Source organism: Hemicordylus capensis, chromosome 7 (genome assembly GCF_027244095.1).
Source record: "Hemicordylus capensis ecotype Gifberg chromosome 7, rHemCap1.1.pri, whole genome shotgun sequence".
NCBI lineage: Eukaryota > Metazoa > Chordata > Lepidosauria > Squamata > Cordylidae > Hemicordylus > Hemicordylus capensis.
In genome coordinates this window covers 29,450,368-29,477,830 of record NC_069663.1, presented here as the reverse complement: position 1 = coordinate 29,477,830, position 27,463 = coordinate 29,450,368, and the positions used below count along the sequence as shown (strand labels likewise).

Genomic DNA, 27,463 nt, shown 5'->3' with positions numbered 1-27,463 from the left:
CTCCCCCTGGTGCTGCTGACGTTTTCGAATGCGACTTGCCTGAAGGGAGGCCTTTTGCTGCTGTTGAGCAGCTCGGCTGGAAAGCGCCCCGTTGCCCACCCTCAGCCCCCTGCCCGTTTGTTTCATGGGAGGGCCGCTGCTTCTCGTCTGGAGAGCAGGGAGGAAAACATCTTCTCCCCACTTTCTCCCCACCGGGCCCAACTGCAGAAGCCTCAGTCAAAACCACCCTTTGCCTAACCCGAACCCTACCCTAAAAGGGCCCCCCCCCCGGCTCGGTGTGCCCCCCTGCTCCCCAGGAAGGTGCTCCAGCCTCCTGACGCCAGTAGCAAGAAGCCGTGCTGCTGCCCCCCCCCCCGCCAGGCTGCGCTTCTTCCGGGGTTAGCCCATAACAGGAAGAAAGCTGGTCTTGTGGCAAGAAGCAGGAGTTGTCACCTTTGCTAAGCAGGCTCCACCCTGGTCTGCATTTGAATGGGAGGCTACATCTGTGAGCACTGTGAGATATTCTTCCCCTTAAGGGACACTACTATGACGGCTATGAATACTTCATAGGGACCCCTTTCCAGCCAAAGTCCCCAAAGCAGATTAGACAAGAGAAATAAGAATGAATAGCTAAAATGGCTCCCTGTCCCCAAAGGGCTCACAATCTAAAATGGGGCCACTCTGGGAAGAGCAGCCCCTGCCTGCTTGCCTGCAGAAGGAGCCAGGTCCCCCCCTTGGCAGCATCTCCAAGATCGGGCCGGGAGAGACTCCTGGCTGCAGCCTCGGAGAAGCCGCTGCCAGTCTGGGTCGAGCATCCTGAGCGAGCTGGACCCAGGCTCTGACTCGGTTATGAGACGGCTTCCCTTCTCCCTAAGAATGAACGCCTTAAGAACATGAAGGTGCCTCTGGCCACGTGCAGAGGGCCAGGCCTCGCCCCCGGCCCGCCCCCCCGGCCACCCACCTTGCCTTTCTCCTCGTTCATCAGGAAGAGCTCCTGTTCGCTCAGCCAGGCCTCCACCTCGGCCACGTCGAAGCAGTACTGCTGCACCTGGTAGGTGGTGTCCAGCAGCTGCTGCCGCCGCTCCGTCTCCTCCTGCAGGGCCGCCCAGAGCGCCGAGAGCTTCTCCAGCAGCAGCCGCACCTCGTCCACGGCGGGGCTCTTGAGGCCGGCCACGGCCCCCGCGTGCTCCAGCAGCTCCTCCATCCGGGGCTTGTGCGCCTGGATCTCCCGGCGCAGGGTCTGGGCAGTGGGGGGGGGAGGGAGCCCCGGGTCAAGCCCTTGGCCAGGCACGCCCCCCCTTCCCCGCCCCCCGCAGCTGTCAGCCTCCGCAGGGCAATGCCTCCAAGCAGGGGCGAGCACGTCCCTGGCCCCACACTTCCCCGGAGGGCTGGCGGGCAAGAGTGCTTGGAGACCGAAAGCAGACCCTTCCCCAGCACCGCGGCCCGGGCCGGCCCCCCCCTTACCTGGTTCTTCTTGATGAACTGCTGGACCGTCTGCAGGTTGCTCCCGTGGTCCTTCAGGGTGGCCAAGGGCAGGCGGTCCTGCACCCAGATCTGGAAGGGAGCGGGGCTGAGGGCTGGGCCGGCAAGGGGCAAGTCCCAGCCCTGGGGCCGGGGCCGGGCGCTCCCTCCTGCCCCGCCAGCCCCACCTGGGTGCCCTGAACTCCGTCTCAGCTCCTGGGGCTCCCCCAAGCTGACCGGGAGAGGCTGCAGCCCCCTGGGGCTGAGCTGGGCCCCTCGGGCAGCTGCTTCCGGGGAGATGGAGCCGCGGCAACTGGGGCTGAGGCCCCCACCCCACTCCTGCCGCCACCCTGGCCTCCCTGCCAGGCCTCGCGTTCGCAAAGGAAACCCCTGGGAGCGGAATCCCTGCAGGAGGGAGGCCTGGGGCAGGGGCGCTCCTCCCAGCCCCGCCAGGACCACAGAGCCCACCGCCCCTGCCGCCCCTGCCTGATTCGACAGCCCGGCCAGCAGTGGGGAGCCACCTGCCCCGCCCGGGAGCCGTGCTGCCTGCAGGCTGGCCACTCACCAGGTAGAGCGGCACGGCTGATTGCACATCTCCACCTGAGGGATGGCAGCCTGCAGGCAGCCTGGCTCTGGGGTGAGGCAGGAGAGGAAGCAGCCACCTGAGCTCCTGCCGAAAAGCAGAGGCAGCCGTGCCTTCCTTGGCAGCGCCCCCCACTCACCCCCCCGGCCTCAGGAGGAGCCGCTCCGGAGGACGGTGGGGTTGTTCCCCCAGCCCGGCCAGGCCCTCCTCCCCAGAGCGGCTCCCCCCACCACCGAGGCCCCCCCCCCCCGTACCAGCTCATCCTCCAGGTCGTGGCTGACTTGGTGCACCTCCTTGGAAGCCAGCAGGATCCTCCGGCGCTCCTTGAGGGGCTCGATGAGGCGCACGATGCGAGTCCCGACGGTGTCCTGCCGCTCGCCCACCATCTCCTTGCTGGCGGCCTCCAGGGGCAAGGCGGCCACCTGGGCCTGCAGCTCCCCCACTTCCTTGTACCACTCCTCCACCTGTGTCTCCATGCTCTGGGAGAAAGAGAGCAGGAGGTGTGGCTGCCCGCCCAGCACTGGGGAGCAGAAGGGGTGCTGGGAGGCGCTGGGCTCGGGCCGCCCGCTGCAGCCACCCACCAGAGCGGCTGCAGGAGGCTCTCTTGGCACCTTCCTCTCCCCAGGAGGCAAGGGCACTGCTTTCCCCTGGGCGCTGCTCCGGGGGCGATCTTCACCTGGGCCAGGTGCGCTGGCTTTCCGTTCCGCTGGCAGCGGGAGGGCGTGCCTCAGTTTCCCAGGCAGCTCCCAGCAAATGGACCCACCCCTGGCCCTGGCAAAGGAAAGCAGCTTGGCTTCCCCACTGGGCCCCCTTCCGAGGGGTGCGGGTGCGGCAGCAGCCGGGCCTCCTGTGGGCTGGCAGGTCCTCTGCCATGGTGGCCGTCTGGCCCTGGACTGGCACAAGAGGACGGGCACGCCATCTGCTCCCAGAGGCAGGGGCCTGGTCGGGGGTTCCTGCAAGCCCCTCACCCACCCCGGAGGCACTCCGGGCGACCTGCAGCGAGGGGGGAGAGAGGCAGAATGCCCTCGCCGTGGGAGGGCACAGCAGCCATAGCCCAAGCTGGCAGAGGCACTCCAGAGGGAAGCAGGAGCTGCTCTTCCGGGGCCTGGCGGGACCCCGGCCCAGCAGAGGGCCACTCCCGGGCTCTTCCCCCCCTCCTGCTTCTGGCGAGGCCCCCCCCCACCTTCGGCTCAGGGTCTTGCTTCTGCAGGCACTCGGAGCGCCTGTGCAGCCACGGACAGGCAGGAGGAAGGGGGGGGGGAAGGAGGCGCCCCAGCCCGGCCCAGAGAGCCGGGCTGCCAAGACCCCCCCCCCCGGAGAAGCCCCTCCCCTGCACTCGGCCTGAGGAGCCGCCTCCCTCTCCACGGCCCTTGGAGCTCTGGGGGCCAAGGAGGCCCCGTCCTCTGCGGGGGCCCCTGGCTCTGTCCCGCCCGGCTTCACCTTGGCCAGCAAGCTCTCTTGGGGGCAGCCTCCCAGTGGCCACCCGAGCCTGTCTGACTGTGGGGGAGGAGAAGGACCTCTGCGGGCTCCACCGGGTCCCCTCAGCAGGGGGGCTGACGCCTCTCACTCCCCAGAGAGGAGGGCGCCTGCCCTGCCCTGCCCCCCACCCCACCCCCACCCCCACCCCCAGGGGGACTGCTGCACGTGCGGCTCATTCTCACGACCATCCTGAGCTGGGTAAGGGGAGCCCCCGCTCCACCCCCCCACCCCCGTCAGGAGCTGAGCCCACTCCCACCCAGGTTGGAGGGGGTGTGTGTGTGTGTGTGTGCTCAGCAGGAGCAGGAGCAGGAGCAGGAGCTGGGCCGGAGAGGAGCTTCTCCTCCTCCAGCCTCTTTCAGCAACTAGGAGCAGCAGCAGCTGCTGGGGAGGAGGGACCCGGCTCTGCCCCAGCTGCAGCTGCTGCTGAGCACGCCCCCCTTGCGCTCAGCTCCCCCCCTCCTCAGTGTCCCGCCTCCTGGCCCGGCCTTTGCAGGGGGCAGCGCACCGGGACGGACGAGGCCTCCGCACCACCAGGGAGGCAGCAGGGAGGAAGGCAGGAAGGAAAGACTACTCCGCAGCTGGCAAGACTTCCTCATGGGGGGAATGAAAGAGCGACCGAACGTCCAACAGAAGGAGGAGATGGAGACAAGCAAGGGGAGGGGGCAGCGGAGGGGCAGGCCCGGTCCCCATCTCCGTGGGGAAATGGGGAGCCGGCCAGGAGGAGGAGGAGGAGGAGGAGGAGACAACAACGGAAAGAAGCAGAGGGGCAGGATGCCGCCACACGGATGGAGTCAAAGAAAAGGGCTACTGTACCGCCATGCAGCGTGATGAGACAAACCGCACTAGGATGTGATGATGAGGAGCAAGGGCCAACTCTGAGCTGCCTCCTCGGGCTGCTGAGGATGGAAAACGGAGAGCTTGGTGTGAGAGGCCGGCTGCCCGGCTGGGGAGCCCCAGGCTGGGCCCACACAAGGAGGAGAAAGCACGAGGGGCCCCAGCCCAGGCGGGAAGCAGCAGCGGCGGCGGCAGCGGCGGCGGCCCCACTTGCTAGCCAAGGGGTGCCTGCTCAAGCGGCAGCAGCAGCAGGGCGGGGTGATCAGCTTCCCTCCCAGGGCCTCCCTGGGAGTCTTTTCCAGGCAGGGAGCCCTCTTGTGGCCCCCCACCCCCACCCCGGTCCGCCATCAGCCCTGCTCCCAGGGCCACACAGCCCCCTTTCCAGCGGGGGCTCTCTTACGTTTAGCAGGGGGAGAGCAACTGGCCCTATCCAGCCCCAGCGCAGCCGCATCCCTCCCAGTGGCTGTTGCTGGTCTCTCTCGCTCATTTCGGTTTAGACTGGGAGCCCCTTTGGGACAGAGAGGCATCTCTTCAAGCTTTTTCTCATGTTCTCATTCTTTCTCTTAGCCAAACCACTTTGTGGACGCTTTTTCGAAAAGTGAGACACCAGTTATTGTCAGTCATCAGGGCCACGACGAGCCCCTTGTTCTCTAGAGGAGCCAGGTCCACTGGGGGTGGCCGGAGAGACCTCGCTGGAGGCAAGGAGTCTGACCGCAGGCCCTGCAGGGCTGCCTTGGGGGCTGATCCCTCCCACCACTCCTCCAGCCCCCACGGCCAGGACACAGGCTGCCCTGCTCAAGTTGAACTCTTTAAACCCATCTGTTTGGCCTGGCCTTTCAGGGAACATAGGAACCTGGGAAGCGGCCATAGAGTGAGTCAGACCCTCGGTCCATCTCGCTCGGTATTATCTACCCAGACTGGCAGCGGCTTCTCCAAAAGGGTGCAGGCAGGAGTCTCTCTCAGCCCTATGTCATTGCAGATGCTGCCAGGGAGGGGACTGGGAACCTTCTGCTCTTCCCAGAGCGGCTCCATCCCCAAAAGGGGAAGATCTTCCAGGGCTCAGACATCAAGTCTCCCATTCAGATGCAACCAGGGCAGACCCTGCTTAGCTATGGGGACAAGTCATGCTTGTTACCACAAGACCCGCTCTCCTCTCCAGGGTTTTAATTAGTTTTAATTGTTTTAATGCTAACCTGGTTTTCAGGGTTTTAATTGTTCTGATAGTTTAATTGTTTTTTAAGATGTTTTTAATTGGTGTTCATATTTATATTTCTGTTTTAATTGTTATTGGTTTTAATGGTTTCTGTTTTTAATTGTAAACCACCCTGAGCCATTTCGGAAGGGCGGTATAAAAACTGAATAAAACAAACAAACAAACAAACAAACAAACAAACAACACACAAAAAACCAAACATGTTCCCGCCTGGGTGGGAGGGAAGTGGCCTGGGCGCTCCCCCCCCCCCCCCCGCACAAGCCACTCCAAGCAGCTTCCCAAAGCAACTGCAGTAAGGACACCATCGCAGACGGGCCGCCTTCTCTAGCTGCCGGCAAGTGGGGAGCCCCCCAGGGCCAGGAGTTCTGCTCCTCCCTTGTCCAGCTCCACACACACACACCACACACACACACACACACACACACACACACAGAGGGCCCGCCAAGAGAGAGCAAGTGCTGGGCAAGGGGTCTTCCTGGGCGGGAGAGCCCCTTCCGGCGCCTTTGCCTCGCCTCTGTTGCCTGCGTCAGGATGATGGGCCCCTGCAGGGCCGAAGGGCTGGCTCCATCTGGTGCTGACAGAGGCCAGAGGCCTGCCAGGTAACTGTGCAGCTCTACCTGACAAATGACCAGCCTGCGGCCAGTGCGGCCTCCTTGGGCACCCCCCCTGGCTGGTGAGGGTGAGCTGCTACTGCAATGGAGGCAACTCCCAGACACCCCCCCCCCGCAGTCTCCACACGGTGGTGGGGGGCCTATTGCCATGGCCGCTGCACTCCTCCCCCCTTCCCAGGTCTGCCTTTCCCTAAGGAGTGGGGACCGGGGGGGGCGTTTGAGGAGCCCATGAGTGGCTCTTGGCCCCCCAGCTGCTTGGCAAGAGTGCCCAGGGCCCCCCCTCTTGCTAAGGGAGAGGAGCTGGGAGGGGCAGAGAATCAGCCCCAGTGCAAGAGCTGTGGAGGGGGTTGCTGGCTGGCTGGCCGGCCGGCTGCACACATAGGATCCCAAACAGCAAGGGCTGCACAGCTGTGGTGTGCATGTGACTGAGGAGAGAACCCAGGCAAGCAGCAGCCGGTCTTCCTGTCCCAGCACAGAGCTGGCTCCTGGCGGCTCCCTGGCGCCTCCTGCCTCGTCACTCTGCCTCCCAGCGCCCCCCCGCCCCAGGGCAAATGTCTGGACCCGGCAGGCTCCTCCCCCCCGCCCGATGCACCTGCCCAGCAGGACCCACCTGGAGCTTCTTGAGGTTGCTGTTGACACTGGCCAGGTCCGGCCCGGGGTCCACGGCCTGCAGCTGACTCTCCATGTGGAGCAGCCGCTTGTCCAGCTCGGCGTAGCTCTGCGCCAGACGGTCTGCCTTGGTGGCCTCCAGGAGCTGCTGGGCTTTGGCCTGCGTGGTGGACTCCAGCTCGGCCCAGCACTGCCGGATCTCGCCCAGCTTCTTCCTCACGATTTCGGCCAGCTCCGGCTTCTCCGCAATCAGCTGCTGACCCTCCTGGTGGGGGGGGGGATGGACAGTCAGAGAGAGCGGCACCCGCAGCCCCTGTGCGGCAAGCACAAGCCGGCCCCAGGAGGGGCTTCCTGGCTGTCACGGTGTGCCCTTGACGTTGCGGTTTTATTTGGGATTGTTTGGGGCATCCCTTTTGGTTCTTCTGCTGGTCCCAGAGAGCGGCCAGGAGACCCCTCTGGCCCTGGGGAGCTTCTTCAGCAGCCCCTCCCACAGAGGGGTCTCACCAGGCACTGCCTCCCGAACTTCAGCCATGAAAGCACTTGCTTTCTTTTCTCTCCAAAAGGAGATTATTTGGAGCCAGAATTCTATAGCATATCTTGTGCTTTTCTGCACGTAGCTGGAACTGTGCCATGATCACAACCATATGCAACATCGCAGCTACAAACAGAGTGCGCAGCAGGGATAAACTGGACCACGGGGCAATGATTGTCTCTCAGACAGGACTGGAGCTCATGGGCTCCTTTCCCTCAGCAGTGCTGCCTGACATTGCTATGCTGCAGGGAAAGGCGCTGAGGTCAGCAGCTGTAGCCGTCTGGCCTGCAAATCGGGTGTCCCAGAGCCACTCTGGCCCACAAACTTAGTGATTTGGAGGACTCAGTGGGTTCTTTCCTTTCAGTTGTCCTCTGCACAATGGTTCATGGTTTTGGGGTTGTCAAAACAAGTGTGGGGGGTTTGGGTTGACTGGAAGCTGCACCCTCCATCCCAGACGTGCGCCAAGTGTCTAGCTGTGTTTCCTCAGTACGTAAAAATGCCGTAAAACGTGCTGCTTGTTGTATGGTTCTTTACTTATGTTTTTATGTAAGCCATGTTGGGAGGTTCACCTGCAAAGCGGTATATAAATGCCAGAAACAAACAAAATAAAAACTATTACATTAGCAGTGGATTTAAAACATGGCTACTCAGGAGGCGCTAGTTTGTCTGTGTCATCACCTCTGATCTTCCCTCTGTTAAAAGTGGTGCAATTGAGTTTTTGAGCAGGAATCCCATCCCCATGGAGAGACAAAGATTCATTCATTCATTGGGAAGGATCAGCCTGTGGATCTTGGCTACTGAAGTTACTGACTCAACAGGCCAGGAGTTGACTCGGAACATCGGTGAGGCAGTATAGGGTGATTCACATGATTGTCCTGGGTGGGCAGGGAGGGCATGGGGGGGGGGGCAAAGGCTGCCTTCACCATATCTTCTCCACAGACGACCAAGCAGGTCCTCTTGGGCACACCTCCTGCGTGCCCACATGGGCAGAGGGATCCAGGCCCCAACATGTCCTGGCCTCCGGGCATCCCGTAATTGGGGATTCCCCCTTCAGACGGCACTCAGTGTGCCCATCTCTGTCACTCCTCGGGTTGCACACAGTCCCAAGTGTCACATGATACCCAGCAGCCAGGTTCAGGGTGCAAGAGCACCATTACCTCAGCTTAAAGCCAGGTTCATTAAGGGGGTTAGGCCTGCGGCGGGGGGGGGATCCGTGAGGACCCCACCGCTTCTCACAACCAGCCTAACCTTGCCAGGGGCAGTCCAGGCAGGCAGGGTTAGGTTGGTCATGAGAACAGCCTCTCTGTATCATATGTTGTTGTGGAGGAACGAGGGTAGACCTCTTGGTTCTGTAAATAAGCCCTTGTATTGTTGCATTGATATTCCTAAAACTCTTCTTTTTGTAAATAGGATTGTATGTGTAACTTGCCTTGCGAAGAAAACTGGCAGGGTCACTAGTTCATGCCTGCTGTACCTTAGTTGCACTTTGGGAGTATCAGTCTGGCAGTTTGGATGGAAGGGAAGCTTGATTTACACTGAATGGGTTGTTTAAAAAACTGTTGGAGCAAAATCTGTGTATATAGAGAAGGGTTGTTCAGTGAAGCCAATTAGTTGAGTTGGGAAGCTCTGAGAGGAAAGTTGAAGGAGAGGGTCCAGGAGTTACATGCTGAGGTTAGCGACTCAACAGGCCAGGAACTGACCCTGAACATCTGTGAGGCTATTCAGGACTTATAGGGTGATCCATATTGTTGGAACTTGTCTCTCTCCAACAGAGAGTCCAAGAGTTGAAGCTGGAGTTGGAAAGAGTTGAAGTTGCGGCCAAAGCTGGAAAAGCTGGAGTCTGGAGAGAGACTACAGAACTGAGGGGTTGCTGGCACAAAGCTGTAAAAATCACTCGCAGAGCACCGTATTCTCTGCAGAGCTGAAATCACACAGAACTAGAAAAGAACAGAACCTGAGGCTGAATGTAGGAAAAGCCAGAGTTACTAAAAACAATCATCAAGGGCTTAGTGAGAGGTTCCGGGAGAGTCAGGTTTTTTGACCACATTTTGTTTCTTCCCTGGGCTCTTTTGGTTGATGGTGGTTGTTGGTTTTTTGTTCTTGGTACTAAACTTGTGAAGCAACTTTTGATTTAAACTTGAACTATTTGCAAAGCAAACTGTAGCTTCTGTTTACTCTACCTCACTCCTATAGGCCTTCCCACTCGACCCAAGTCTGTTTTTGCAACAGAAGTTTGAAAAGCTGTTAAGGCAGACTCAGCCTAGAGCACAAAGGTCTACCTAGTGGTAGCACAGTGGGGCGGGTCCTCCACACGCGGTGGCAAGCGGTGCGCGAGGCAGCAATTCCGCCGCAGTTATGAAGTGCAGACTCAGCACGGCCCACAACTTGTGCGGCTAAGATGCTGCTTCACAATCTCATGCTGTGTTTCCCTCATGGAGGGAAAGGAAAGAGGGCATGGTCCACAGAGGACCCTTCCTGCCCCCAAGCTGGCCCTACAGCCCCTGACTGAAGAGGCCCTGTGAGTGTTGCCTTCCCCCGAGGAAGGTGGATGCCCTCTCTGGCTCCCAAGGGAGGCCTGGCTGTCTCCATGGCAACCTGGCAGCCTTAGGCCTGGACTGGAGCAAGCCAGGCGCCATTTTTCCGGCTCAGCTGACAAGGCCAGACTGAAGTGCCCCTGAGCAGCTCCCCTTCTTTTTGAGGAGGATTGTGCAGGAGAACTTCCCAGTGGTGGACTGTGCCCCATTCCAGTTAGTTGCGGGGCAGGAGAGGCCGTGAGGGAGCCCCACACCCTGTTAGGTCAGCCGTGGCCTGGAAATGCCTCTGCCTGCCCTGGAATTTTCCTTGGGGAAATACGGCACACTGTTTTGATCAGATTTAGAAAATAAAGACAAATTCTGCAGAGAAAATGCAACTGGCTGGCTTTTTTCCCTTTTTGTAAAATGTCTGGTTTCCATAGCTAAAAAGAGCTGCTTTTGTCCTCTGGCAACTGAAACAGGGAACTGGGGGGGGGGGGGGGGCACCTCCCCAGCTGGCTGTACGCACAGTCTGCTGCTGCTGCTGCTGGGAGAGATCACAGGATGGCACCTGGCCAGCACCAAATACCCAGCAGGCCCCAACTGATGCAGGAGGCGTCCCAGCATCCCTCCTGCCTGCCAGCGCCATGCTGATGGAGCTCACTTATTTATGCAGACATTAATGTATGCATTGCTTTTCTGCAAAAAAAATATACTCACAGCAACTTACAAATTAAAAAGCATTAAAACCGTCAACATTTACATTTCCACCTTGGCAACGCAACCACTGATGTTTACAAACGCCTCTCCATGGAAAACAGAAATGGCAGCAAGCCTTTTGAAAGCAAGAGGCTTTTGCCTGCTGGCAGAGGGTCAAAGCCCAGAGAGGGGCAGCAGCCACAGATGCTCTTCCAGGTCCACAAGGTAGGGGCTGCCACCAAGAAAGCCCCGCTCCACAACCCCCCGCCCCCGACCCGGCTTCTGTACGTGAGGGAATGTGGATCAGGCTTCGTTGGAAGGCCTTAGCACCCAGGCCTGAAGCGAGAGGAGCCCTTTTGCACACATGCAGAAGGTGCTCAAGTCCACAAGGGAGGGAGACTCTGTGAAGACGCCTGAGTCTGGCCATTGCTCCATCTCACCCAGGACTGTCTGCTCTGACTGGCAGCAGCTCTGCAGGGGGGCGGTTAGGGTTGGGCCTGAACCTGGGACCATCTTCAAGCAAGACCGACAAGGGCTCCCCCGCTGAGTTATGGGGCCTCCCTCCATTCTGCAAGAGGCTCAGATGAGAGCTCAGCTCTGAGAAGAAAAGGGCCCCAGAAGCCCTCCAAGCCAAGCCGCCTCCACAGTGACAAGGGGGCCCAGTGCAGCCCCTCAGCAGCTTCCTGCGAGCGAGGCCTGACCGGTGAAGTCCAGCCACCTAGGCCCAGTTCTCATGCAGACGGTCAGCCTGTCTTGGGGTGGGGGCCGTGCCACTTCTGGTCCTGCAGGCAGGGCAGGGGGCCTGTGACTGGATGCTCCTCCACACAGGAAACCAGCTAGCCCCACCTCCTGCAGGACAGGGCAGTTTTCTGTGCAGAGACCATCTTTAAAGGTCTTTTTGCACCGAGGGGCCAATGCCGGCACAGGCACCGTCATCCCCTGGTGCTGTCAAGACACAGGCTGACCTCCTCAGCAAGAACGAGTCCAGTGACCAATGGATATCTGTACATGTGCAGAGTGTAGTTCACTTAACACGGGTCCAGGCCAGAGGGTGCCACTGCAATCTCCAGCCAGGATTCAGCCTGGGCACCTTGGCTCAAGTGAGGAATCTGGCAGTGCCTTCTCCGCAGGGCTGGCCACAGATGCCCTCAGCCAACCCCCTTCTGGGCACCTCTTTGGCCTCTGTGCTGTGTCCCCTGGGGCGAAGAGGGGAGCTCCATCCCTGGGCCAGCCAGGGAGTGAAGCCCCTCTGGCAGGCAGGCAGGCAGGCAGCAGGGGCCCTGGGCACTGGCAGGAGATGGGCCGCCGACCAGAAGGACACAGAATTAGCCACCCAGTGCCCAGCCAAGGCAAGGAGGGAGCTGGACCCGCTTTTCAAGTGGGGCAAAGGGGGCACACACAAACACAGGCAAGCCAGGCAGGCCAGGATTCAGAGTCCAGGAAGCCCCAGGGCACATGCCCCCCCCCCCCCCGTGGGCCCCGCCACACGTGCCAATACACACGGCCAAGGAGACCCCCGCCCGCCGGGCCCTGGCAGCCGCTGCGCTCTCCAGGGTGCTGAAAGGCCGTCGCCACCGCCGCCGCTGGCCGCCCTCCCTCGCCCGCCCGCCCGCCCGCCGGCCCGGGGGTACCTTCTCGATCTTGCGGAGCCACTCCTTATTCTGGACCAGCTCGGCCATGAAGGCGCGGTGGCGGAGCCATCGCTTGGGCGCCCGCGGAGGCGGAGGCTGCTGCAGCGCGTGGTCCCGGTCGCGGGGCGCCTCGCCGGCCATCAGCAGCTCCTTCTCGGCCACCCAGCCATCGAGCTGCGGGGAGGGAGGCGGAGGAGGCCGTCAGCGCAGGCGAGGCGGGGATCCGTCAGCGCAGGCGAGGCGGGGATCCACCAGCACGCCCCCGCCAGCAGCTGCGCCGCCGGGCCGGCCCCCCCCCCCGCCCCAACGCGGGTCCTTCCTCCCCGCGCGGAGCCCCGGAGCCCCCTCCCCGTCCGCCAGTCGGGCGACCTCGGGCGGGGGGGGGGGCTCTGCCCGCGGCCCTTCTCAGCCCCCGCAGCCCCCGCGAGCCGGCCGGCCCAGACCTGCCTGCCCGGGATGCTGCCGCAGCCGCCGCGAGCCGAGCCGAGCCGTCCTTCCCTGCTCCCCCCTCCCCTCTCGGAGCGCGTCACCGAATGGCGGCGGGGAGGGGAGGGGAGGGGGAGGACGGGGCGGCTGAATCGGCGAGGGGAGGGCCTGCTGCTGCGGCCTGGGACTCGGGCGCCTGGCAGTGGCTCCTCGCGGCCGCGCGGGGGTGGGCAGCTTCGCCCGAATCGCCCCCTTCGGCCTCCCGACAGGCTCCCGGACGCCTGGGTCCTCCTTGCTCGGTCGGGGGTCCTGCCAGGACAAGGGCCGTTTGGGGACAGCGGCAGCCAAGCGGAAAGGAGACTTGTGCCCCCACCGCCACCCCACCCGCTCTGGGGAGGAGGAGCCGGGGCCGGTCTGGGGCAGCGGGCACTCCCGGGAGGAAAGAGACCCCCCCCCATAGGCGGCGGCGGCGGCGGGGAGGCCTCCTCCTCCGCCAGCGCCCTGCAGCCCCTTTGCTCCAGGCCCATGGCCCCCTCCCCGCCGCCCTGCGCAGGGACCTGCAGTCAGCGGGGGAGGGGGCCGGCTCCCCATCTCCCCTCCTTTGGGGCCCTTTGCGGGCTCTCCTTCGCGCAGCCTCCTTCCCGGTCTCCTTTTGCTGATCCCCTCTTGATGGGGTGCAGGAGGCTGCGGACTGGGCCCTCCCCAGAGCACTTTTTTGCCGGAGGGCAGCCCCCACATGGATGCCTCCCAGGGCCCCCCCCAGGTGCTATTGCCAACTTTGCAAGGGGGTCCTCCTGTGACTGGAGGGTGTGCGGTGGGAGGGGGGTGCTGGAGGCTAGCAGAGGTGCAGCCCCCACCAGAGGAAAGCACCCTGCACCCGCCTGGGCCTCCGGCTCTGATCCCCCCCCCACTCCGCAGCCCCTTGCCTTGCTGCTTTCTAGTTTCCAAGGGGAGGACAAGTGAGTGCCTTCCGGGAAGTTAATCCACTGGAACCATCTGCAGTGAGGGGCAGAGAAGTGAGCTCACCCCCCCCCCCACTCAAAGCTCAAACAGCAGAATCCAGACCAACTCCCGACAAGGCCCGAGGGGTGGGATGAGCCTCCCCCAGGTGGAGCCCCCCTGGGAGCTGATGGCAGCTGGGAGAGGGGAGAGCCCAGCCCCCTACCCTGGGGCTCCCAAGCCTTTCCCACAAATGCACATGATTAAGGGGGGGGGGGCAGCAGAGGGGGGAGGGGGACTTTCCCATTAATCTTGCCCAGCAGAATTAATTAACATCACATAGGAACAGCAAGCCTAATTAGGGAGCAATGGAGAGGGGATTCTCAGTAAGGCCAGAGAAATGCAAATAGAGACTGAATGGCAGAGAATGCCACCAGGGTCCATGTGGGGAGGAAGAGAAGGTGCCAGCACTCCCATGAAGGGGTGGGGTGGGTTTCCCCACCGATAACCCCCCCCCACTTGTTCCTGGGCCTTCCTCCTGATTCCGTCCACACTCTCCCTCCCCAGCACTCACTGGCATCTCTGGGGCCAGCCTCAGCAAAACCAGGCCTCAGGCTTCCCCTGGAAGATGATGCCCTTTTAGAGGACATGTTTGGATGCTCTTCCACAGGCGAGAAAGAACCCAAACCCACTCTCTGCGCCTCGAAGGCGAGTGTGCAAGGGAGAGAGATCCCGGCGAGTCTTTGCCAAAGGATCCCCCCCCCCGGAGACTCTGGAGGCCCAGGGGGCTGGGAGATCAGGCTCGAAGCTCTCCACGGGAACTGCTGGCTAACCTCCTGTGGCCGCCCCCCTGCAAGCATGGCTGCAGCTGGCCAGTGCATCCCGGAAGAGGGCCTGGGGCAGAAGGCAGAAGTGTCTCCCCCTCAGGACGTACCTCGTGGCAGTTCTGCAGGAAACGCTGCAGCTCCAGGTGGTCACTGAGGCGCTGCCTCCAGTCTTGGGCCCGCTGCAGATTGTGCTGGCTTCTGCAAAGGAAGCAGAGGGCTCAGGCGGCAGCCGCACGTCTGGGAGGAGAAAAGTGAGCTCTCCCTTGGGCATAGACTCAGTCTTGCTCTTGCTCTCAGCAGCAACACACCTTCCTTAATGGTAGCACAGGGACCGCTCAGTGTCATTGAGGGTAGGCTGCCTCTGTACATGGAGGCTCTGTTTAGCTATCCGGGCTAAGAGCTGACCCGCAATGCAACCACATCCATGCATACCTGGGTCAATCTTGGGGCATTCAAAACCCTCTTAGGGCATGTTCTTACACATGGACTGTGTAGCCCAAACATAAGATTGCTCCCTGTTCTCACAAGGACAGGCTGAGTGGCAGACAGGAGGCCTGAGGCCATTCGTAAAGGAGCCCAGGTGCTTCCAAGAGGTTACCATGGAGCGCCTCAAAATTTACCTCCGAATTCAGAATGACTTGCTTTGATCTAGCAGTACAACTGCCGTAAGGCTCATTTTCATCACCACACGGAGCAACAACTGTTCTGCAAAGCGTTTCCTTCCGCCTCGGAGAAGGAAGGATCCGTCTCTCTTTCTCTCTCCAAGAGGCTACGGATCATTTGTCTGCTTGTGTGTTTTCCATAACACGCTTTGGACAGAATGCAGATATTATGAGGAGGCCGAGGCCGGAGGCTGCTCCGGGGGCTGGACTCTGCCGCCAGCTCCCTGCTCTGGCCGTGGGCTAGACCCACACTTTCCTTGGGGCTCTGGCTGCCACTGGCACCAGCGAGAGCGCTGCTCTAGCCCTGGTTTGGTCCGGGGTGCAGCGCCTGAAATCCAAAGTGCCTCTGCGCTCAAAGCCTTTGGTTTTGAATCCTCTGACGACGGCTGAAAGGAGCCCTCCCCAATATCGTGAGGCTGAGCAGAGGCAAGCAGCTCGCCTGACTGTAATTAGGAGCAGGCCTGACTCACCCCCCCCCCCCGCAAGAGAAGAGAAAATGCCAAACGTGATAATGCAGCATCTGGTGTTACATTTTTTAAAAATCCCAATATTCAGTTCCCCACCCCACCCCCACGAAAATCAGCACACAGCACACTGCTGAGCTGGTTTCTCTGTCTGGAGCAGAGAAATATATTAAAGATTTGACACCAATTAAAACGTCAAACGAAATTAGCGCTTGGTCCATCACAAAGAAATACTTCAAAGGGAGATGGCAGATACTGTGTTAATGAGGGAAGGGATGCCTTAATTGGTTCTGCATGTAATGGAGTCCAAGCCCCCCACCCCTCCCCATAATTGGAAACCTCCAGCCCCACATCTCCAAGGGAGGCCTGCAGTTCGAGGCCTGCCAGGCACAGCGCCACGGACAGAAAGGCTTTTAGCCGGGAAGGTTTTCTCGAAGGGGCCTCCGCCGGGCTCAGAAGCCTGCCGGGAAACTCCAAGCAGAGGATCTCCAAAGGCGCAGTTTCTTAAATCAGAGCAGCCCCCTGAACCTTGCCACCAATCCCAGCCACGCAGACAGAAGCGATGCCCTCCGTGCCGATGGCACTCTGCACATGCTCTGATACTTCCATTTGTTCCTATGGCGGCTCTTTCAGGGCTGAGCCATGTCTTCAGGACAGGCTTGGGGCTGCCCACTGGCTTCCGTGAAGCCCCGGAAGGGCCCCCAGAGTGCCCCACATTCTTGTCCCCAGCTGAGCTGCTGAGAGAGCGCCTGCCAGGGCTGCAGACGCAGGGACATGGCTGAGGCCCAGAGAGAGCAGCAACCGGCAGGGACAGCTCAGCGCCATCAGCCGTGTGGGGCAGGTGGGGGGGGGGGCGGAGATGCTGAGGAAGAGGGGCTGGCGGGAGGGGGAGGGCTGGGCCAGTGCCACCCGGCCCCACGCCCTTGCACGCAGCCAGGCTGTGGGCGCACAGATCGCTTGGAGCTGCCAAATCACCCCAGCAGGCAGAGTGCCTGGGCATTCCTCTCCTCTCCCCACCTCCCGCCGCCCTGGGCGCCTTACTTTGCCTGGAGGAACTGCATTTTCTCCCTCACGCGCTGGCCATAGACATTGCCCTGCCGGATGAGGCTCTCGCCAGCCTTGAGGGCCGTGGTGGTCTTCTGCAGGTGCAGCTCCATGGTCGTCGTGAAGTCCTTGTGCTTCTTGAGGGCCTGCTCTGCCTCTTCCACGGTCGTGGGCAGCTTGGCCTGGGCCAGGGTCATCTCCTGCAAGAGGGGCGGCGGCCGGGAGCAGAAGGTCAGTGGGGAGCAGCAGACACCCTACTGCTGCTGCTGCTGCTACTGCTGCTGCCGCCAGTTCCTGGACCAGTGTGGGCTTGGAAGGGGAGCAGCAGGGGGGCTGTTGGCCAAGCCAGGCACAGAGGCAAGCCCCAGCTCCATCGGGGGGGGGGAGAGGGGGGCAGGAGTGCTGGCAAGAGGGCCCCAATCCTGAGGCCGCTCCTCCCTGGCTCACCGTCTGCAACCCATTCTGCCCACCAAGCGGGGGAAATCGCCCACTCCAGAGGGGCTGCTTACTCCGGGACTGCCAGCCCTTCTCCACTCATTCTTGGGGGGGATTCAGTCCACAGGGCCCTGTCTCCACCTGGGCTGGCCTCCCCTTTGGATGGAGGACCTTCCTGGTTAATGGCGCTGTCCTGACTTCCTAAAAAGCAGGGCTGGGCTGTGGGGACACACGTGGACGACTTGTGGCGGGACGGCTCTCTCTCTGCCCCCGCGCTAAGAATGTGCACAGAAGTCGGGATGCGTGGAAAAGCCACGGCTGGGCGTGTGAGGCTGAGGGGGCACCCCAGGGCGTGGCCCAAGAGTCAGCCCTCCAGTCGGGTGGGGGCTCCAAGCATGAAGACTCCGGTGGGACCCTGAGGCTGGCTGCCACAGGCTGTGGGTGCCGCCACCACCACCTCGGGAAACTGTCCTGGCTCAAGGGGGTGAGGGGAAGGGGGCTCCAGGCCACACAAGCAGGGGCTTCCATCAACCTGCGAGCCTCAGAGGGGCAGCTGGACCTCTGGGGAGGCAGTTCACCCAGAGTGCCTGTTGAGAAGGACCGGGGGGGGGAGGAGGGGGGAGCATCCCTCCCCACCCCTGGAGGCTGCCTCTTCGCTGTCCCCTGCCTTGCCCCAGGGAAGCTTTAACCTCCCCCCCCCCACGGAAAAGGGGGAGTGAAGCGCAGCTGGGGGCGGGGCTTGGCAAAGAGCCCATTGGGGGCTGGGGGATGCTCCAGAGGTCTCCCAGCCTCCCGCCTCCTTCCTGGCAAAGGGAGCAGCTCCAGGCCCTGGGCCCTCCTCCTCCGTCCAGAGCCCTGCATGCCATGGGGGAGCGGCCTCTCCAAGGCCAGCTAGCAACCTGGGGCGACATTCCTCCCGGGCAGCTGCCAGTTTGGCTCAGGCAAGCCTCTGGGTTAAGAGACCCCAACCGGGCAGCAGCAACCCCCAGATGTGGCTTTCCAGGGAATGGCCATGCACAAAAACGCCCAGCAACCCACCCAGCCCCACACAGGGCGGCCCCTGGGGGAGGCACTGATCCATGTGTGGGTCTCTGGCAGAAGAGCCTCTCTGCCCTGCAGGCCCAGTGCTGGGCAACCTCCCTCCTAGCCTCCTTCCAGAACGGGGGCCCAGCGGGGCTGCCGGGACAGGGACACATTCCTGTGGAACGGGCCCGCTGGGGGCCCGGCTGCCAAGGAGGACGCCCTTCCCGTCTCTCCCGGCAGGCAGCAGCGCCTCCTTCTCTGAGGCTCCGGCCCAGAGGCTGAGCACAGGCTGGCAGGGAGCCTCTGGCCAGAGGGGAAACCGGGACACCCTCCCGCTTCCCCCCTAGCCCGCCCGGTTGCCCTGTTTCCGATCTGGCCTCTGTCGACGGTGTCAGTCCTGGCTCGGCTCCTGCCTTGAGCTGCTGCCATATGGATCTTAATTGGTCAATGCGTCTATTATCCGGTTAAAAGCAAGGCAGCTAATAGACTGGGAAAAGCCCCTTTAATTGGCTAAGGGCTCCCGGAGCCTTTGACGAGCCGCCTTCGGGGCTCAAGGCACAGGACAGCCACCCCGCCAGGCCGCAGATCCACTGTGCTGCCTCGTGGGGAGTGGAGGCCCAAGGCTGACCAAGTGCAAGCAGGGCTGCCGGCGGAGCCAGGGGTCGGGGGGGGGGTCTGCTCGGAGCACTCGCCTCTTAGTCCCAGAGGGGGGCGGCGGTGGAGTGGGGCAGGCCGTGGCCATTTGCTGGGGGCCACAAGCACAGAAGAGCTCTCTCCGTTGCTCTGGCTTCCAGCCATGCTGGACCAACTCATGGCATTCAGCACTGGCTCAGAATTAAGCCCCAGCTAGAAAGCACGGGCCAAACTGACTTAATGGGGTGTGGGTCCAAGTGCAGCCAGCCACCGGAGGCGCACAAACTCTCCTTCAACCCTTTGGTGTCTGCCAAGGTGGAATAACAAGGCTCACACTTCCGGGCGGCTGTGTGAAGCCGCCCAGGCCCAAGGGAAAGGAGCATGGAGGATGGAAGCAGGCAGCCCCGCTGGGCCCCAAGGCCGCCGTCTCCTCCTCCATGGCCAGGACTGGACCACCACACGGGCAGGCGAGAGCAGCACCCGGCCATTAGCCGTGGCTCCTGGACTGGATTCTCAGTCCATGCACCTCACTTGGTCCCTGAGAAGTCTCTTCTCTTTCCTGATCATCCATGTGTAATCTCTTGGGCTTGCAAACTTTGCTAAAGAGACCAGACTTGTCACCTGAAGGACTTTTTGCAAACTGATATGTAACTGAAATGAGAATTATTACCTTGGAAGAGCCACAGAAAGGGCACTCGCCTGTTGAATGCCTGTGTGCTACAAAGCTAGCTACCTCCTAACCGTTTTAGCAACTCCGGGCCGTGATCTCCCGGCTTCTTCTGCCGCGCAAACTTCACTGAAATAAACGGGAGCTGAGCCCTTGTTACTCCTGTCCATGTGAACAGGGCCTGCACAAGAGAACTTCAAAGAGGGGGATTCCTTGGCAGCCTCAAAGTGGACAACCAGCCCTCTGTCCTGCAGGCAACTGGCAGAGAACTACCAACACAACAAACTGTCTGACCTGAACACTGAGGCTGTTCTGGGGGGAGAAGCACGCAGCCAGGCGAGGAGAGCCGGTCGGTGGCCGTGCGCTGGCAAAGATCGAGCGAGAGCGGCCACGAGGGAGCCGGGAGCTCGATCAAAGGCTGGGGGCAGAATGTGGGGTGGCCCCCCGGGCTCCCCCAGTCCCTCCCCCTCCCCCTACCTTGATCTTTGCAAACACGCGACCCCCGCCGACCAGGAGTGCCTGTCTCAGGCCATGAGAACAGCCCCAGTAATTAGCAAGAAACCTTTAGCAATTATCTATTCGTAAATCACATTTAATTAGTAATATTGTGCTCATAAGCAGCAGAGGAAACGAGGCCCTGAACATGAATCCGAACCCATTCACCACATTTCCCCAGAAAGAGCTTTGACTGAGGCATTAACCCTAGCCTACTAGGAATGCTAGGTCTTCGCTACAGGAGTCGACATTTCTTTCTTGCTATGCCAGTTCCTGATGCCGCAGAGGAAAGGTGGAGGAAAGCCATCCCAAGATGGGAGAGGCAGAGAGAGAACTTCCCTTCCTGAGCTGGGCGGCCAGAACTGAGACTCCGGGGTGGAGAAGCGGGGGCCTTCCCTGGAGCCCCCCATTTCTGCACACGCCTTCTTCAAACCTCTGCTCCCAAACCAAAGGCACAGGCTGACGCCAGGTCAGGCTCTTGGTCCGTCTAGCTCAGGACTCTGGCTGGCAGCAGCTCTCCCAGGTTGCAGCTTGGAGTCTCGCCCGCCCTGCCTGGGCGCTTTCCAGATTGCGAGCCTTGCACCCCCCAAAAAACCGTGTGAACTGCAACCATCTGTGGCACCGGATTCAAACCGTAGTAGAGATCCGTTGTAAGGGGGCAAGCTTCCTACAAATACAGCTTTTCTTTCCTTTTCTTTGCAACGCAGATGCGGCGTGATCAGGCTGTGGTGAGGCAATAAAATCCAAAAGAAACGCCACCTTCCTTACAACGCAACCCGAACCCTCACCGGCTCGCGTTGACGCTGGGGTGGGGCAAGAGAGAGAGGAGCAAACGGCGCTCGGGGAAGGAGAGGCAGCTGGGCCTCCTCTGGCGCCCCCCCCCCCACGCGTGAGGGCCAGCCGCTGCTGCCTTGCTGAATTCTCAGAAGCTGGTGCTGGCGGCGGGGTGGGGGTGGGGGTGGGGGCAGCGCACGAGTTTTCCAGTTCCTGGCGGGGGCTGCTTGGGAGGCCTCCCGGGCCTTCATGCGGGGGCGGGGGGGGGGCAAGTAAAACCAGCATAAATGATGACTACTATTGAGCAGGGGGAGAGTAACTGGCCCTCTCCACCCCCAGCACAGGACCTCCAGTGGCTGTTGCTGGAGTCTCTCTTATGTTTCTGTTTAGGGAGCCATCTTATTTATTTATTATTTCTTTGTGTAAACCAATTTTTGGAAGAGCCATTTTTGGAAGGGCAGTCTAGAAATAGAATCAAATAAATAAATACTAAGAGCAATGAAGATGCAGCCAGGAGCCATCGATGCCGAGGGCAGCCGCTCCCCTCTTCTTGGCATGGAGTTTCCCGTGCCCAGGCGCAGGCTGCTGGAGCATCTGGGCAGCCACAGCGAGTCTTACCTGGTTGTACAGACAGACTTCCGCCTGCTTGGCGTCACGCACGAAGAGGAAGAAGATGTGTGCCTGGACCAGCACCTCCCGCCGGTTCTCCCACATCTCCAGGAGCTTGTTCCAGCCGACGTCCAGCTTCTGCAGCCACTGCTGGAGGGAGAGGTAGGGCAGGTCAGCCTCCTCCAGGGCCAGCACCTCGTTGACCGCCTGGATCTTGGCGTAGTCCTCCTCGTAGCGGTTGATCTCCTCCTTGAGGGAGGCATGGTGGCTCAGCAGCCGCTCGGCCTCCAGCAGGTTCCTGGGCAGCTCTTCCGAGGCCGCTGCTGCCTGGGTCTTCACCAGCCACGTCAGGAAGCTGTCCAGGTCCTGGATGAACTGCTGGAGCCTGCAGAGGGAGAGGTCGCCATGAGAACCTCAGAAAAGTCCTGCCGGATCAGGCCCCCCAGACGCCTCTGGGGAGCCCACGGGCAAGAGCGGAGGGCAGGCCCTCTCTCCTGCTGCGGCTGCGGCTGCTGCTGCTCCCCTGCCACTGGGATCGAGAGGCATGATGCCTCTGAGGCTGGAGGTGGCCCACAGCCCCCAGACTAGTAGCCACTGATAGACCTCTCCGCCATGAATCTGTCGAGGCCCCTTTCAAAGCCATCCAAGCTGGTGGCCATCACCACATCCCCTGGCAAAGAATTCCAATGATGCGCTGTGTGAAAAAGCCCTTCCTCTGGTCAGTCCTAAATTTCCCAACCTTCAGTTTCATGGGATGGTCCCTGGTTCTAGTGTTGTGAGAGAGGGAGAGAAATTTCTCTGTGTCCACCCTCTCCACTCCATGCATAACTTTATAAACCTCAATCATGTCTCCCCTTAGTCACCTCTTTTCCAAACGAAAAAGCCTCCAATGCTGTAGCCTAGCCTCATCAGGAAGGTGCTCCCGGCCCCTGATCATTTTGGCTGCACCTCTTCCAATTCTTCCTCTTCTGCACCTCTTCCAATTCTACAATATCCTTCTTAAGATACAGTGACCAGAACAGCATGCAGTACTCTAAATGTGGCTGCACCATAGATTTGTATAAGGGCATTATAATATTAGCCTTTTTTCTTTTCAACCCCCTTCCTAAGGACCCCTAGCATAGAAGGGGCCTTCTTCACAGCTGCCGCACACTGAGTCAACACCTTCCAGGTTGGGGAAGGATCCAGGGATGGCGGATCTAGAGTTCCAGGGCAGAGCACATGCCAGGCTTGCCCACGGTCCCAGTCCGGGTCCTCCGCATCTCTGGCAGCGGGGGACGCCTTCCTGCCTGAGCTGCCGGTGAGAGTCAAAGAGAAGGCTGGGCCAACAGCCTGACTCAGTAGGCGGCAGCTTCACCGGTTCCGGGATTCAGCCAGGGGGACCTCAGCCGCCAGACCTGCGACCAGCTCGCTCCCGCCAGCCGCTCCCCTCGGCCTCCCCTCCCCTGCCCTGCTGACCTGCTAGCCACGGTGAGGGAATCCTCGCAGCCCTGCAGGACCCTCTTCAGGGCCTCCCACTCCTCGCTGATCTCCTCGAACTGCATCAAGATCTCCATGGCTTGCGCGGGGTGGGTGTTGGCCAGGAGCTCCCCCTCCTGCTGCAGCTCAATCAGCCGGGGCTCCAGCACCAACAGGGCAGCCTCCATGGCGGAGAGGCGGTGCTGGAGGGAGAGGACGCTGCCCAGGTCGCTGCTGTTGTACTGGGTGGACTCGACAGCCTTGCGCTTCTCTCGGATCTGGGACTTGATCTCGTTGCACTCCAGCAGGTAGTTCTGGATCTTCAGGATGGCACTGAGGTGGTCCTTCTTCTGCTCCACCAGCTCCACCACCCGGTTCCACCTGGCCAGGCCGGAAGATGCAAGGTGGGCGGGGGGGGGAGTGTCAGGCCAGGGGCCTCAGCAGCCCCTCACCCACTGCTGGCCTCTGGCGGGCCAGGAAGGGAAGCCTGAAGAAAAGCAACTGCTTCTGCCCTGCTGGCCACGCAAGGAACCCCTTTCTGTGGGTCAAGGGGGCTTTCGAGGCCTCATCTGCAAGGCGGCATCCACTGCACTGGGTGGAGGGATCCAGCACAGGCTGCATTATGCTGGGGGGGGGGGCCTCGGATCCATGCTCCATTTCAGCTCACAAAGAGCAAGAAACATGTGCTGGGGGGGATATGTGGACGTGAGCAGGCCACGCGTCCACAACCCACTCGCCCCGCCCGCTGCAGCTGCGTCCCTCCCTGCCCGGCTTCACACAAGGAGACGGTTCCCCTCGGGGTGCCAAATGCCCTTTGGGGACAAGGCAAGGCTGTGACATGCCCAACAGCACAGGGGGAGGGGGGCAGCAGCCATTATCCTCACAGTACAACGAGCCCCCCAGGGCCAGAGCAGCCAGCTGAGCGGGCCACGGCGTATTTGGAGGCGCCTGGGAGCGCAGACCAAGAGGCATGTGGGCTTTCTCCTGGCTGGGGCTGGGCAGGGACCACTGGTCAGCGCGGAGGCGCCTCCCACGCCTCAAGGGCAGCCCTCACCCGACCCGCGAGGGACTCCGCTCCCCCCCCAGGACACGCCGGGATGACCTGTCTGGCCCCAGACTGTGTCCGGATGCAGCAGAAAGAGCCAGGCGGGGCAGATGGGGCCAGTTCTCCCCCTGTGCGTGCAGCCCACAGCTGGAGCCGGCACCCCTCGTGAAACCACCAGGCAGAGCCGGATTTCTGAAGCGGTGCTTAAGAAAGCGGGACCTCCCTGCCCCACTGCCCCCAAAGCCTAACTCCAGGCACTGGGGGCTGGCTGCGGCCCCTCTGGGGTGAGGGCAGCGCACTCTGCACATGCTCAGAACTGCCTCCCTGCCCCGGGCAAAGGACCTCAGGGGCGGCTTCCACTATACCTGCTGTTGAGGTGGTCCTGGCAGGCCCGGACTTCAGAGGAGCTGGGGTGGCCTCCCTCGACCAGCTGCTGCACAATCTGGTTGACGTCCAGGATCCGACCCATCAGGCTGTTCATCTCTTGGTCAAGGCTTTCGAACCTGGGTGGAGAGCAAGAGTCCGTCGCGGGAGGAGGACCGAGAAGAGCAGCGGCACAAGACCCAAGGCAGCGGCTCCTCCTCCTCCTCCTCCTCGTGGAGAATCCTGGCAGACCAGGCTGCAGCGAGAGACGTTCTCCAGGCTTCTCAGAGGCCCGGCAGCAGCCCCAGCCCCCCCCCCCCCGCTGCACTCCTCCATCACTCATGAGCCACTGAGGCCAGGGGGTGCCAAAGCAGGCCCAGCGGCCCCTGGGGCTTCCTGGCACTTGGACGAGCCACTCCTGCCCTCATCCAGGCACGACAGACACCTCGGCGTGCCCTCCAGGCGTCCTGGGACTCTGACGCCCTCCTCGGCCCCTCCCAGGAGAGGCCCCGGGGCTCCGCCACCTTCCCCAGCACCCCCAGGCCAAAGGCTACGAGCCCGGAGTCCATCAGGGCACTCTCTAACGATGCCCCGGGGGTGGGGGTTGAGGCACAAGGGCGGGCCACAGTCTAGGGGGCAGGAGGAGGACACCTGCTCTGCACGCAGAGCGGTCCGGGGTGCCCCTCCCAGGCCCGGCATCTCAGGCGGCAGCAGGGCTGGGAAGGAGACCGTGGGGAGCTGCTGCCGGCCCGAGCGTCCCCTGGAGCAGCCTTGCAGGAGGGCCCTTTGCTCAGGGAGTCCAGCCCCGCTGGGCAGGCAGGCAGGACCCCTGGTTCTCGAGGGCCCCAGGCTGGCCGAGTCTGCTGCCGGCCCGCAGAGGCAGCGCACGGAGCTCGGTGGCCCAGAGGTCTGCTCTCCTCGGCCCCCCGGCTGGGCCCCCACCTGTGCTGCACCACCTCTGCGCCCTCCAGCTCCTGGGGCACGTCCATGCGGTTCAGCCACTGCTCCTTCTCGTCGATCCAGACCTCGCAGGCGTTGACCTCGCTGAACATGCGGTAGACGGCCAGCGCGTCCTGCAGCCACTGGCGCCGCAGCACGGCCACCTCGGCCACCTCCCCGTACAGCTGCTCCACCTCCACGATGCGGATCTGGACCTCCACGAGCTCGTGGTACTCGGGGGCCAGGGCCGCCAGCTGCTTGCGGAGGGCCAGGACGGCGGCCCGGTGCTTGTCGGTCTCCTCCACCACCCGCTTGTGCTTCTTGACCAGCGACTGGGTGGAGTGCTCGTCGTGGCCAAAGTCGTCGCTGGAGACCAGGCGGTAGGCGTCCTGCAGCCAGGCCACCAGGTCGTCCGTGTCCGCGCTGAACTGGTGGAAGCGCAGGGCCCCCTGCAGCTTCTGCAGGTGGGAGGCCGCCAGCTCCTCCAGCTTCTTCCAGCGCAGCCGCACCTCCCGGATCTTCTCCGGGATGCTGCCGGGGCCGGAGCGCTTCCGGAGGAGGGTCTGCTCCCCTCGCTTCATGGTGCTCTGCAGCAAGGAGCGGCGGCCACCCAGCTCGCCCAGGAGGATGCTGTGCTTGCTCAGCAGCTTGGCCACGCTGCTGAGGTCCTTGCCGTAGTTCTGCGAGGAGGAGGAGGAGGAGAGGATGCGCTCCTTCTCCCGCACCCAGGCCTCGGCCTCCTCCATCTCCTGGAAGAAGGACCACAGCTGGCGGGAGGCCTCCAGCTCCTTGCGCCGCTTGGAGGCCAGTTCCTGCAGCTGCTCCAGGCAGCTCTGGACGTGGTTCACCCGGTTGCAGATGATCTGGGGGTCACACGGCTGGTAGCCTGCAGAAGAAGGGGGTGGGGTGGGGTGAGGGTTGGCAGGAGGCATGTGGTGCCCAAAGCATGCGCAGAGAGAGGGAGAGAGAGAGAGGGAGAGAGCCTCGCCTGCAGCCCAAGCACCACCCTGTGGCCCAGCAGGCCAGGAACAAGCGGCTCGAGGGTCGGCTCCTTCCTGCCTTTGCCACGGGCAGCACCGGTTGGCCCACGAGGCAGGCGCAGGCCGGAGGTGCTCCTTGCTTACCGGCCAGCTCCGAGAACTTGAGGGCAGCGGCGTTGAGGGCCTGCACTCTCTCGCTCTGGGCAGAGATGTCGGCTTCCAGCAGGCTGTGTTTCTGCAGCAGGTCCTCCACCTCCGAGAGGTGCTTGCCCAGCTCCTTGGATGCCAGCTGGGCCTGCCGGGAAGGGAGCAGAGGGAGGGATGGAGGGCCTGGCAGAGCCCTCTGCAGCTCTGTCGGCACCAAGCAGTGGCAGCAGAGGGAGGCAGCCACCGCCTCATGAGCCACGCCCCCCCGAGCCCCCCCCCAGCTCATCGCGGCCGCCCCCTCCCGCTGCCCCCGGCCGCCTCCCACCTGCATTCCGTCCATCCAGTCAATCATGTAGACCATCTCCTGGAAGACCTTCTGGAGGGCCAGGTTCTGCTCCAGCCGGCTGCGCCGGGCGCCCACCAAGTCCGTCAGGAGGCCCCACTGGCGGAGGATGTTGTGCTTCTGGGCGTTGATCCGCTTGCTGTCGTAATAGCCCTCCGACTCCATCTCCTGGGCCAGCTCCACCACCACCTGGATGCGCTCCTGGTAGGAGGAGATGTCCGCCTCGATGGCCTCGTGCTTCTTCATGGCGGCCTCCACCGCCGGCAGGTCGTAGCCAAAGTTGTCCTGGCCGGAGGGGAGGAAGGAGGGAGCCAGTCGTGGGGGGGAGGCGGCGGCGGCCTTTGCCCAGGCCCAGACGCGGGCTGAGGAGTGCCCGCTGCCTGGCCCACACGAGGGGCAGCCTCCCGCCCCGCTACCTGGGAGACCAGCCGCTGGTTCTCGTTCAGCCACGTCTCCCGCATGACGGCCTTGTGGTCGAAGCGCTGGGCCAGCAGCTCCAGCTTCTCCTGCCGGATCAGCTCGTTGCGAAGGGCCACCTCCCGCTCGTGCTCGGCCTTCTCCAGCCGGGCCCAGGCCTAGGGAGAGGAGGGACGCCAGGCAGTCACAGGTGCCGGCCCCGGGCCCCGCTGCCCCCGGCTGCTCACCCGCGGGCTCTACCTTGTTGATGTCGGAGATGCTTCTCCCCTCCCTCGGGACGTAGAGCTTGCGGTTGTTGGCCCGCAGCTTGCTCTGGATGGAGAAGAGCAAGACCTCCAGGTTCCCCTTCTCCTGGAACCTGCAAGCCAGAGGCAGAGGCAGGGGGCTCAGCTGGTCCTCCTGCCGGCCGGCCGGCCTCCCCCTGTGCCCATCACAAGCCAGGGCCCCACGGAGGAGCAGGAAGGCCAGCCGACCCCCCCCCCTTGGCAGCCCGGGACGTTGGGCCCAGCCAGGGTGCGGGCGGTGGGCAGGCCCTGGCTGTCTGGGCTGCCTGTAGCCCCTGGGTGGCTGGAAGCCCCCGTGGGAGGTCCGTGTGGGGCAGGCAAGCGACACCCTCCCTCTGGGTGTGA

General features: G+C 62.3%; 1 protein-coding gene across 4 annotated transcripts in view; it reads right to left on the bottom strand.

The window, feature by feature from the left end:
- Positions 1–27,463, bottom strand: part of SPTBN4 (spectrin beta, non-erythrocytic 4) — a 51,840-nt gene that overhangs the window by 11,632 nt on the left and 12,745 nt on the right. For 2 of the 4 annotated variants that reach the window (XM_053267209.1, XM_053267210.1), the window contains exons 10-24: positions 27,075–27,192; positions 26,834–26,992; positions 26,400–26,702; positions 26,072–26,222; positions 24,951–25,833; positions 24,011–24,148; positions 22,601–22,981; positions 21,152–21,527; positions 16,504–16,706; positions 14,444–14,534; positions 12,145–12,318; positions 6,771–7,034; positions 2,278–2,502; positions 1,444–1,533; positions 941–1,219 (exon numbers count right to left, since the gene is read on the bottom strand). In XM_053267209.1, coding sequence (XP_053123184.1) covers positions 941–1,219; positions 1,444–1,533; positions 2,278–2,502; positions 6,771–7,034; positions 12,145–12,318; positions 14,444–14,534; positions 16,504–16,706; positions 21,152–21,527; positions 22,601–22,981; positions 24,011–24,148; positions 24,951–25,833; positions 26,072–26,222; positions 26,400–26,702; positions 26,834–26,992; positions 27,075–27,192 — 3,835 coding nt within the window. Of the gene's footprint in view, positions 1–940; positions 1,220–1,443; positions 1,534–2,277; positions 2,503–6,770; positions 7,035–12,144; positions 12,319–12,587; positions 12,715–14,443; positions 14,535–16,503; positions 16,707–21,151; positions 21,528–22,600; positions 22,982–24,010; positions 24,149–24,950; positions 25,834–26,071; positions 26,223–26,399; positions 26,703–26,833; positions 26,993–27,074; positions 27,193–27,463 lie in introns of those variants that run through there. The other 2 variants (XM_053267212.1, XM_053267211.1) reach the window with 2 other exon arrangements.